This window comes from Lonchura striata, chromosome Z, assembly GCF_050655825.1.
Source record: "Lonchura striata isolate lonStrDom1 chromosome Z, ASM5065582v1, whole genome shotgun sequence".
Taxonomy (NCBI): domain Eukaryota; kingdom Metazoa; phylum Chordata; class Aves; order Passeriformes; family Estrildidae; genus Lonchura; species Lonchura striata.
Window position 1 is genome coordinate 85,456,763 of NC_140740.1, and position 12,012 is coordinate 85,468,774.

The 12,012-nt window shown below is 46.1% G+C and overlaps 1 protein-coding gene across 11 annotated transcripts in view; it reads right to left on the reverse strand.

Moving 5' to 3' along the window:
- The window catches only part of ZBTB7C (zinc finger and BTB domain containing 7C), a 153,186-nt gene that overhangs the window by 51,577 nt on the left and 89,597 nt on the right, over window positions 1-12,012 (reverse strand). The window contains exons 1-2 of one of the 11 annotated variants that reach the window (XM_085566112.1): window positions 345-11,991; window positions 83-165 (exon numbers count right to left, since the gene is read on the reverse strand). The exons of 8 other annotated variants lie outside the window; for them this stretch is intronic. Coding sequence is in view for 1 of the 3 variants with exons in the window: in XM_085566111.1 (XP_085422237.1) it covers window positions 83-189 (107 nt within the window). In the remaining 2 variants the exon portion in view is untranslated. Of the gene's footprint in view, window positions 1-82; window positions 11,992-12,012 lie in introns of those variants that run through there. 2 more of the 11 variants (XM_085566113.1, XM_085566111.1) reach the window with 2 other exon arrangements.

Genomic DNA, 12,012 nt, shown 5'->3' on the forward strand with positions numbered 1-12,012 from the left:
GGTGGGGGGAGAGGGTTTAAAAACTAAAAAAAAAAAAAAAAATCACATATTTCAGAAGTCAAAAACACAACATCTGACCCACCTTCCCTCTCCAGGTGCCGACCCTCGTGCTCCCCTCGCTGCCGTGGCTGCGCGGGGAATCCGGCAGCGTCGCTCCCCGGGTGTCTGCAGCCAAGCGGAGATTGTCATTGATTTGTGTGCAGAAAGTTAAGCCTTTCTAGGAGCGGTTGGGAGAATTCACTCCCACCACTCCCTCTAAACCAAAAGTATTTGGCACCAAGCCCTCCTCGTCCACCTGTACTATTAAGGTCTAAACAACACACGGGACACGTACTGATACTTACCGGATCTGTTCAAGTTTCCTTTTTTAAACCAGCACAAAAAGTTCTTCAGAAAGAAAAAAATGCGGGTTTGTTGTGGTTTTGATTTTTTTTTTTTTAAGAAATTTTTAATCTCTTTTTTTTTTTTTTTTTTTTTTTTTTAAGCAGGTTTATCTCATTCTTTTTGTTCACTGCCCTGTGAGACAATTCCCTCCCTGGTCTAACTAGCAACCCCTGCTTTGCCCTCACAGAGGTCACCCTTGTGGTTGACTCTCCTGTGATCTGCTCCACTTCCCCTGCAAACTGCACCCATCTGAGCCGGGCAAACATGGGGACGGGGGTGAAAACCACCTCCTTTAAAAAAAAATAACTGTCTGTAATTCAACTAAAAAATCAGGTTTTAATAAAAGGCACACGAATGACCCAAAAAAGCAAGAAGAGAGAGGCAAAGTATCTTCAGACAGGGAGGCTGGTTAGTCAAGTCCCTAGTCACTGAGTTGACTGGTGACAAGACCCCAGCCCAGGTGTCCAATCCAAGGAAGGAGTGACTGAAAAAAGTGCCCAGTGTGGGGCTTCCAAGCCCCACCCCCATCACTGAGGTTTGGAAGCCAAATCCTGGCCACCTCAGCTACACCAGACAGCCAAAAATCCCATCCCACACGCACCTCCTGTGGCCCCTGGCCACAAGGGTGTCCCAGAGGAGGATGCACCCCTTGGAGCCCATCTCAGCAGCCATGACCAGCCTCACCTGGGTAAGCCCAGCTGGCATGCACACAACCCCAAAGGGCTGGCCATTGTGTTGAGTGATAAATAACTGGGCTCCCTCCTCTCCTCCTCACTGCGTGCCCCAGGGAACAGCTCGTTCTTGAGATTCTGCCCCAGTTTAAGCAGTCACACTGAATGAAACACTGCATTTCATAAAATGCTATTTACTTTCTGGCACAGGTATAGTAACAACAAGGAAATAGATTTTTTTGTTGTTAATACAATAAATTTGATGACAGCAGCTGGACACCGAGATCCACGTTACATGCTTTTCTGATGGTTTTCGTCCAAAGAGGCACATTAAAAAAAAAATCAAGAAATCACAACCAAAATTGTTTATACAAGGGAAATCTTTCTGAAGCACAAGGCAAAATCAAGTGTAAGATAGCCTGGGGCAACCTGGCACTCCCAGACAGGGCTTGGAAGAGCTCCGTGCTCAGCGCATGGTTACTTTTGAAACTTTTATTACATGCTTTCTCAGTCTGTAGGAAAAAAAAACATTAATGCTGTTTCCATCCCCACACCCAAAGCACTATCTGCAGCTCCTCTGACTACTGGGTTTCTAAGGAGTGTCTGGGTAAATCAGTACATGAAGTCGGAGTGAACAATGTGTCTGGCCCCAGATAAGGGCAGAGCAAAACTTGGGCAGCATCCAGTGACTGTCAAAGTCGGCATGGAGAGGAACACCAATTGCCACCCACTGCTTTTCCTGGTACTCCCGTAGCTGGCATCCCCTGTGGGATGGGAGCACCCGTGCAACCACCCACCCAAGCTCCTCAAGCACAAAACCATGCAACACTCCACTTCCCACAAAATCTAATTTCCCAACCACCCCCCACCCCCATCAAAAGGATTTGCCTGCACCAATTCACCAAAGCCAATGTGCTGAAGAAAAAATTTTATCTCTCCCATGCTAGAAAAGCATGTTGTTCAAGGTGCTGCATCTCAAGATGGTTTTTAATCAGGGTGTACAAAAATGTCCTCAGCACCATGGAAGCATCAGAGCATGTTCAGGGAAGGAAAGGGAGCTGGGGTAGGGCATGGAGCCCCAGGAGGGGCTGAGGGAACTGGGAAGGAGCTGAGCTTGGAGAAAAGGAGGCTCAGGGGGGACCTTGTGGCTCTGCACAGCTCCTGACAGGAGGGGACAGCCAGGGGAGTTGGGCTCTGCTCCCAGGGAACAGACACAGGCCAAGAGGAAATGTCTTCCAGTTGCACTAGGAGAGGTTTAAATTCAATACTGGGGAAAACTTCTTTGTTGGAAGCATTGTCCTACACTGGCACAGGCTGCTCAGGGCAGTGGTGGAAACCATCCCTGAAGGGGTTTCAAAGTTGTATGGATGTGGGGACATGGATTACTGGTGGTGGCCTTGGCAGTGCTGAGGGAATGGTTGGGCTGGAGGGCTCTTCTAGCCTAAACTATTCCAACCCCGAATTCTTTCAAGCCAAACCCAGTACTTTAAGACAGAAAAATACCTGGGTGTGGACTGTGACAATTGAAACATCTCAGTGATAACTTTAAGTCCAAAACCACTGCAGACCAATTAAGGGTTCCACTGAACCCTGGAGATCATTTGCCCTTTTCCATATGAAATTACCTCACTTTTTTTTTTTTTTTTTTTGATCACTGTTAATGGAAGGTTGAACAGGTCTCCTGCACTAAAATGAGGAGAAAATAAAGTACTTCTAAGAAGGTGTGAAATAAGAACAGCAGGAGAAAAAGAAGAAAAGGTTGTGCCAGACCCCATCTTGATTTACAAAGACAACAGGAAACATCTTGTAAAAATATATTAGAAAAGGTTGCAATGATTGCTTACCACAGGTAAGGAAAACTCTAATTTAAAGTATATTGAATTGAAAACCTTCCAAAAAAATACTTGAAGGAAGTTTGTCTAATCAGAAAAAGAAATAAACAATCATCAAATGTAAAGATTTTCACGGGCAAAATAGATTTTGACACAGTTTTAGGATTTTTTGTTGTTGTTGTTTGTGAATTTATACAATACTTTCCTTTTGTACTTCAGTTTTCCAGGCTGATTTTAAACTTTCTAGTTGGAGCCCAATAATCAACTTTAGTGAATACAGCTCTCTGAGAGCTAGAGGAAGATATTTTTTGCAACAAGACTTCCTGCATCAGTCACATTTTTCAAAGTAAAATAATTTTCCTCCTCAAACATCCCTATTTCATTGCCAAACTGCAGTGGTAAAGGAAAAAAAAAAAAAAACACAAAAAAACCCCCACAAAAAAACCAGTAAACCTTTTGCAGGTTGATTTTGCTAAGAAATGGAGCCCATAAAAATATTTCCCCCCACTAAATCTCACTAGAGATGCTTGGAAATGGGAAACTTGGAAAAGCCTGGGGAGGTTTCCTCCAAGGTGTCCATCCCACACACTCGCACATGTTTCCATTTGCAGTGGTGCGTGTCCCCATTAACCCCAACATGGCAATAAAGTTAAACCTGTCCTAAGTGCTTCCAAATGCTGGCCTTATTTTAATGGGGAAGGAAGAGAGATGTGAGCCCACATTCCTGACAAACACCTTCCTCTCTGGGACACCAGCAGGGCAGAAGGGAGTAGGTTGGGGACACCACATGACTTGTTTAAGGTCTCTGTGCCTGTGATGCAGAGATGAGCTGCTGTTTTTCCATCTTTAAAGAGAACTGTGGACCTTAGAAAAGCATGAATGGGTAGATATTTCCTTGCTAGTAGACCCACACCCTTCCAACAGGAGGCTGAATTACCAGTTGCCCCATGCCACAGACTGGGCAGATTCGCTGGTCCAGGATGTGTCCATATACAAAGCTACTGCTGCCACAATACCCTTACCCAAAAAACCCAAAAAGCTCTACAGGAAATCAGTGAAAACCAATGCTGATGACGTGCTTTCCCTAAACAGCCTCAGTGTTTTCATATTTGAAACCTTAATGGTTGAAATCCAGATTGATCCTGAGGGATCCCCAGTGCTTTGTTACAGAAAGCAGAAGTCAATGAGGCTCCATTGTCTCCAGCAGAAGGACAGTCAATAATTCTACCCAGAGTCTTTCTCAAGGAAAGGAAGCAGAGTTGGATTTCTTTCAAGAAACAAGGCTGGATGGAGCCACGGTGATATTGAACAGGTGTGTGAATATATATATTTACACAATTTATGTGCAGCTACATGGAAGGATTTTCCTACATCATATGACTTCATTGAGAAAATCTTGAAAGAGACGTCTCACTGACCATCCCTGACTGCCTCCCTGACCTGGAAATGCAGCCACCTCTGGCCCCCCAGAGCTCCCAAATATTTCGTGACCCACAGTTCCCAGCCCTTCTTGGTCCCGTGCAGCTTCAGGGTGTGAGGAAAGTCTCATGTCAGCAAGAACATGGCAAAACTTCTGCACAAACTTTCCATTAAACCTGTATTTGGCTAGATATCACATGCCTGAAGGCAACATCCTGGTCAAAAAAAATCTAAGAATGACTTGGATTGGGAGGGAACTGCAAGACCACATCTTTCTAAACCCCCTGTCACTGGGAGGGACATCTTCCACTAGAACAGGTCACTTCACTGCTTTTAATGCTTCAGTCCTCCCTTCCCCTTCACTGAGAAAGACTCCTGAGTCTGCTTCAGTTTGTGGTGGTGCAGGACTGGGACTGGGTGAGAGCAACTAAGAACAAATGGTGATAAAATGAAATTTAAACACAAATGGATGTTAACAATAAAAGGCATGAAGTGGATCAAAGACCCTGTTTTCAGGGCTTGTAGCTTGATGCATAATTTTATCAGGGATACCTCTCATGACCCAGGGCAGCTAAAGATGAGTGAGATGAAAACCCCCAAGGGGGTACTGATCACACAGAGCTTCTGAACATTCACTTTACATCTGTCGCCATCCCCAATGCCAAAAAACTTCCCCAGCACCTCAGACCAAATTTGAGACAGGTGACAAAAACCCAAATACAGTCTGCTGCAGGATGGAAGGCAGAGCATCTGCAAAGACTCAGATGCTACTGATGCTACAGAGAGCAGCCTGACCTCCACTGCAATCACTTTAAACTTCCCTGTGCAATTCACAGTCCCAGCTGCAATTTTGAAATGCTTTCTCTGCCTCGTAATTTCTCAGCAGGTTATTTTTGCTTTGCTCTCACACAAAATGAGCCACAGCTCCTCGCTGGGTCCACTCACACCATCCCACACGTGGATGGGCTAAGGGCAACCAAGACAATGGCCCATCACAGCCACCATTTCAGCCTTTAAGTGTTGGTAACCCTCTGCACAGATCACTTGCTTTCCTTCCCAAACTGGAATGTTATCCTTACCCAGGAATAGCAAATTCCACAGAAGCTCCCTGATGTAGGTGGAAACAAATCTCTTTTGCTTTCAAAAGCTGTGGATCAGGCCACAGCTCCTTGCAGAGCATCACGTTAATAGTGAGAGGCAAATGAACCATTTTACTTCTCCTAGCTGAAAGAAAAAATAAAAATGCAGCTGACCTGATTTACCTTCCTGATAATGTATTTAAAAAAATGTTCCCAGGCTCAGGACTTTGCCAGCTGAGATTTCAGACGGAATGAGACTGTTTATGTCATGACCACAACCTTCTGAAAAATGCCCCTTTAGATGGGAAAGCTCACAAGACCCTCAGGTATAATGATCTCAGCTATATCAATAACCACATTTCGGCAGATTCATTATCTGCTCGCCAGCCTGCCTGGCCGCACAGCGAAGCGTTGCAGCAGGATGGAGCGAGAAAGGAAAACATTGAATTCAGCCCTTCTTCCCACATTTAAAAAAAAAAAAATTGACATTATGGGTCATTCTTTTCCTTAGCAAAAGCCAAGCTTTTATTTCCAGTGCTTTCACGCTGTACTCGGGAGGGAGGACCTGAGCTACACACAATATTGAACACGGCTGCTCAATCCCCCTTCAGTGGGTGCAGGAGGATTTTCCTGCACAGCTCCCATCTTTGGTCCCCAAGCATCCTCATCCCTTGCCATCCCAAACTTTACAGCAGAACTTTTTTTCTTCCCCCATTATTCAAGATTTTAACATCCATCACTCCATTCCTCAATGTTTTGATAACCATGTTAAATCTACTCATTGATTTCAGACCACACTTCATAGAAGTTTAGGCTACAAAACAAAGGTTTATTTCATATCAGTATTTTCAAGCAACAGGGACCATTATGATCATGTATTTTGCCCTCCAGCTTCATACAAAATAAAATACTTCACCCAGTAATTTCTGCAGCAAGGCTCTCATTCCCACCTGCCCTCCAGCATTTAGAAGCAGAGGCAATCTTAGCTGGAAGATTTCGAATCAAGGGGGCTTGCCCTGATCATCTGGCAACTGCTTCTGGAAATTTATTAGTCTTATTATAAAATAATTTGCACTTATTTTATTTCCTTTTTTTCCTTTTTTTTTTTTTTTTTTTTTAGCTCTTGTTTCTGAGCATCTCATCACACCAACCATTTTTCTTCCAAAAGATTTTGACTCTCTTCCCCAAGTAGAGATTTGAAGGCTAGCATCCTATGGGTAAGTATGAGAGCTGTGAGCATCTCCCACAGTATCTCACAACAGAATCCCAGAATTGTTTGGGTTGGAAGGGACCTTAAAGCTCATCCCATTCCATCCTCCTGCCATGGGCAGGGACACCTTCCACAATCCCATGTTGCTCCAACCTGACTTGGAACACTGTCAGGGATCCAGGGACAGCCACAGCTGCTCTGGGCACCCTGTGCCAGGGCCTGCCCACCCTCCCAGCCAGCAATTCCTAATTCCCAATCTCCCATCTGTGCCTGCCCTCTGGCAGTGGGAGCCATTCCCTGTGTGCTGTCCCTGCCTGCCTTGTCCCCAGTCCCTGTGCAGCTCTCCTGGAGCCCCTTGAGGCCCTGGCAGGGGCTCTGAGCTCTCCCTGGAGCTTCTCTTGTGCAGGGGAACAGCCCCAGCTCTGCCAGGCTGGCTCCAGAGCAGGGGGGCTCCAGCCCTTGGATGCTTCATGGCCTACTCTGGGCTCATTCCAGCAGGTCCACATTCTCCTTATGCTGGGAGTGTTCAGTTCATTAACTCACAAGGAGTCACCACTGTGCTGGGCTAATGGTTTGTTTGCCACTCAACAATGGACTCCAGGTGGGGTCTCACCAGAGGGAAGTAGAAGATGGCCCTGGAAGATCTCAGCCCCACCACTGAGTGCATCTGCCCCTCCTGCCACAAGATCACAAAATCACAGAATCACAAGGTTGGAAGAGACTTTCAAGATCATCGAGTCCAACCTAAGATGTGGAATTTGTTATTGCAACAACCCACAGCTGGGGAAACAGGAAGAGAAGGAAACTGGCAAAGGAAAGATGGGAGAAAAAGCCAGCAGCTCTGTCTTAGGTCAGGGAAGAGAGCAAGCTGCCACAAACTGCTAGGAGAGATGAGGGCTTGCAGACCTAGGGATGATTAACCTAAAATTAGCATGGCAGCATGGAGATGGAGGTTGACAGGTTGACATGTAGAATGGTCACCACTTAAAAAGAAACTCAAAAGTTTTTGATGCTAATCTCATCCTTTCTGGCAGGGCTGATGTTTTTGGAGCTCTTGGAGGTGGCTCTGCAAATTCAAAACTCCTCCTTAATGAATGAAAAGTGATAGAGGGCAGAAAGAGGAATTTTCTGGTCCTCAGGCTTCTTGCAAAGTCCTACACTGTGTCAAACCAAAGAATGTCCCTCCCAGAAATGGAGTCAAAACAGCAGAGACTTCTCTGTGCAGGGTCAGAGAGCAAAGCACCCATGCAGTGCTCAGCTGCATATAGGAATGGACAGCCAACAATCAGGGCAATATTACAATGCCTCTGTAAAAATCAGCAGTACAGGCTCAGATGGGGAGAAAAGTAATGATGCAGAAAAAGCAAGAAGTGTTCAATCAATATTTCTGCTCCGCATCTGGAAAGAAGGCAGGATGAGGTGCTTGTATCACATGAGGAGGATGAAGTACTTTCCAGTCCATTAGTAACCAAGGAGGTTGTTAAACAGCATCTACCAGGGATAAACAATTTGGAATCAGCAGGCCTGGATAACTTGCTCCCAAGAGCCCTCCAACAGCTGGCTGAGAAGCTCTCTGGCCTGCTGATGTTAATTTTTAATAAATCTTGGAATACCAGGGAAGACCCAGATGGATGAAAGCATGCAAATAGTGTACTGCTCTGCTAAAGGGGCAAGTGGGATGGTCTGAGGAACAGGTTGGCTTGCCTGCCATCAGTCATGGGTAAAATAATGGGAATCCTCCCAAGAGTCACTCAGAGGAGGAATTAAAGGATGGAAATACAGCTCATGTTTGTCAAGAGAGGTTCTGCGGTCAACACACCATGTCAAACAAAGCTGATTTAGTTCTCTGAGTAGATTACAAGTTTGGTTAATAAAGATAATTGCTTAGAGATAATATACATATGCTTTTGTACAGAATTCGATTTACTAGGGCGTGGTGGGTTGATTATAAAATGAGCACTGCATTATGAGAATAAAGCACATCTGCAGGGGATTCAGAGGGGATCCCAACAAACAGCTGTCAGAGGGGAATCAGGCTGTTTCTAGGGGGATTTCACAAGGCTCAATCCCAGCTCTAAGATTCAGCATTTTCTTATCTGGAAGCAAATACAACATTGCTGCTGATAAATCAGCTATGCACTAGACAAACAGGAGAGGCCAAGCCATCTGAGCAGAGCTGAGATATGACAGCTCAGTGTCTGGCTGGGGTCATCACTGGAGTAAGAAGAAGGGGACAGTAGAGAAAAAGCAGAGGGAGGTTGTTCAGAACTGGGGCAGTGATGCCGTAGCAGGTGGTGGTGGGGGAAACCACAAACTCCCAGGGAGATGCAGACCCCAGGCTCAGCAGGAAGGCAGAAAGAAGGCTGGATGTCACACATCCCTAGGGAAAACTTCTTAGAGTAGGTTTTAGAAGACAAATCAGAGCCTGTGATGAGAGAGGTCAGGATGAATGGCTCCCTGCTGCAGGACTTTGCATCTGGGGTTGGATATTGCCTAGGAAAGGATGCAAGACCCAGACCAGCTCTTTCTACACTTTATTCTGACACTGACCTCAGTGACCCTGAGGAAATCAACTAAAGCTTGAACCAGTTTTTTCTAACAGGAATATCCCATTTGGCCTTTCCCATCCCTGAGCTTTATCCATCCCTTGGGAAAACACTCAACCCATGGGCAGACACCGCAATGACACCTGGAAGGAAAGTGCAGAGATAACAGCATGGAGTGACATCCTTATGGGCAGCCTGAACACATGGACACCTAGGCCTTATCTGCTGCTCCAGACTCCTGACTCTAGCTGAAAGAAAAGGTTCTGAGAAACATTTAGCAAGACTTAATGCTCAAACAACCCTTTGTGAAAGCAGCTTTTCTGCATCATGGTTACACCAGAATCACTTAAACTACCCTTAGCACTCTCTTCAGCAACATCTCTTTTTTCCCTGAAGCATCCTCAATTCAATTTAACTTTTTTTTGGTTTACTTCTATCTTCCATCCTTGAAAACCAAAGGTTACCCATATTCACATGGGGCACATCATGTTTAGGAAAAGCTGCTCACTCCTCCTGGCCATGGCCAGCCAACATCTATCCCTTGTTTGGGTGGATTTTGGAGAGATGTGGGCTCAGAAAGCTCAGTGCATTTCCCTGGGTTCAGAGCAGAAGAGAGCCCTGTGGCAGAGAGAAGGGTGCATGCCCACCAGCTCAAGTGTGCTCTCACTCTCAACCCTGGGGCAGGTTCATGTCTTTGGTCTTCAGAGTGTCACAGGAGCAAAGAGGTGATTTGGACACACCAAGCCAGGCCACAGGAGCAGTTTCTTGCCCAGCCTTCACTTGTGTCTTCCTCTGGGTCTGGATGGACAATCTGGTACCTCCTCTTCTTCCTGCTGCTTCTGCAGTTTCCTTGGAAGGGACCAGACCCACTCAGTCATGCCAAAGATGAGAAAACACCTCTTCATCTCAAGAGCCAAGAAAGCCCTGACCAATGTAATGACCACATCAAGGTTAGGCACCCTCACTGGACCTCATGGAGGCCCCAGAGCAGCAAGGATGGGGAGGAGGGTCTCGCACTGGACTGGCACTGCAGCATTCCCCTGGAGAGTGATGTGGGATGTTTGTTCCCTGATCCCAAGCTCAGAGACTGCTCACTTCCACATCCAACAGAGCAAATGTGGGCAATGGTCCCTGTGAAACAGCCACACAGAAAAGATGGAATTTTTTTGATCTTATGTCTTTCCATCCTCCTGAATCTAATTCAAGGAAAAATTTAGCTTCCAGTCTATTTTTTGTCAGGATTTGCAGAAGGCTTCTTGTCCTAAACATTTGGTTTCCCATGGGAACTGGAGATGCAATCTGGCTAAGGGCCAGGCTGGCCTCACATTTCCATTTGACTCTGCCACTAACTGGTGATGGAGAGCCTGCTGCTCACAAAGTTCCTCAAGGGCTCCTCTGACTGCTCCTGCTCCAGGGACAGAATGAGGTCAACAATTCAAATCCCAAATGTTTAACCCAAACAGGCCCCATCCATCAACACCTGAGCAGTGGATTTAGAATACATTGTTATTGCTGAAGGTGAATTGAAGGGATGAGGCATTAAATCACAAGCCTTACCTAATGCTAGACATTACAAAATATTTCAACTTTTGCCAAAAGGAGAAAAAAATAAGCCAGTTTGTCTTAAAATCACAGAATGCCAACCAAGAGTTTTGGTGAGGTGATCCAAACCAAAGGTAAAGCCTTTTTCAAGAACACTGCAGCGACCTTGTTGGGCTGACCAGATGCAAGGTAAAAAGTAAGTGCCCATCCAAAAAAAAAAAAAAAAACCCACCATCTGGGGTCTCACCTGTAAATGCCACTAGGAAGATGCAGCAGGAACTGATCAAAGACCTTAGAAACAAGATCATCTTCCCTGTTGTGGCTTCCACTACCCAAACCGTCAGGAGCTCACAAGAAACTTCATATCCCCAAAGAGTCCCTAATTTTGATGGTCTCTTCTATCTCACCTGAATGTATTTGCCTCATCTCCAGAAACACTCAAGGTCAGGTTTGATTTGGCCTTGACCAACGTGTTCCAGTGCAAGGTGTTGGAATGAGATGAGCTTTAAGGTCCTTTCCAACCCAAACCATTCTGGGATCCTGTGATTCCATGCACTAAGGGGGAGATAGGATCTCCACAGCACCACTCCTGAGCATGCCTTTAATTATCTGTGCCTGGCACAAAGCCCTCAGCAGGTGAGAGCACTGCCAGGGAATGCCCCACTGCCTTTCCTGCCTCCCACGTTTTCCTCCTCCCCAGCTCTGCACCCAAGCGCAGTGAGGCTGGGGAGCAGAGCACAACCACAAGTGCTGCAATCCCTCCAAAAAAAGGGATTGCCTCCGCTCCCACCTTCCTCCTCGCCTCCAGCTCAGGTTAGCATGTTTTTCCTCTGCCACAACCAACGCTTGACAAGGCAGAACATCCCCCGCCACTCCACTCAAGCCCGAGGGAGGGTGCAGCCAGAGTAAATTACTTAGAAGAGAAGGGGAAAAAAAATAAAATTAAATAACCACATAAGACAAAGGCTTCTTGTCTCAAAACCCTTACTCAGCCGGCACATCAGGCAGGTTGGCACTGTGCTCAGGTGATGCTGCGTAGGCAGGGGCTGTGCTGGGGTTGCTCTGGGAACCCCATTGCACCACCCCCTCCCAAATTCAGTAGCAGGGACCCCCAGTGCTCATCCAGGCACCCAGGTTTTAGCAGCTGGGTAAAACCCAAGATTGCACATTTAGGGAGATGTGTAAGGCCTGAAGGGTTAGGGTCTGACTGCTCCAGCAGGACGTGACTTTTTCAACAGGCTGAACTTGTAATTGCATTTTTTTCTCCCCTCTATTAAAAAAAAAAAAAAAAAAAAAAAAGAGGAGGAGGCATAGAATGGAGTCATTTAC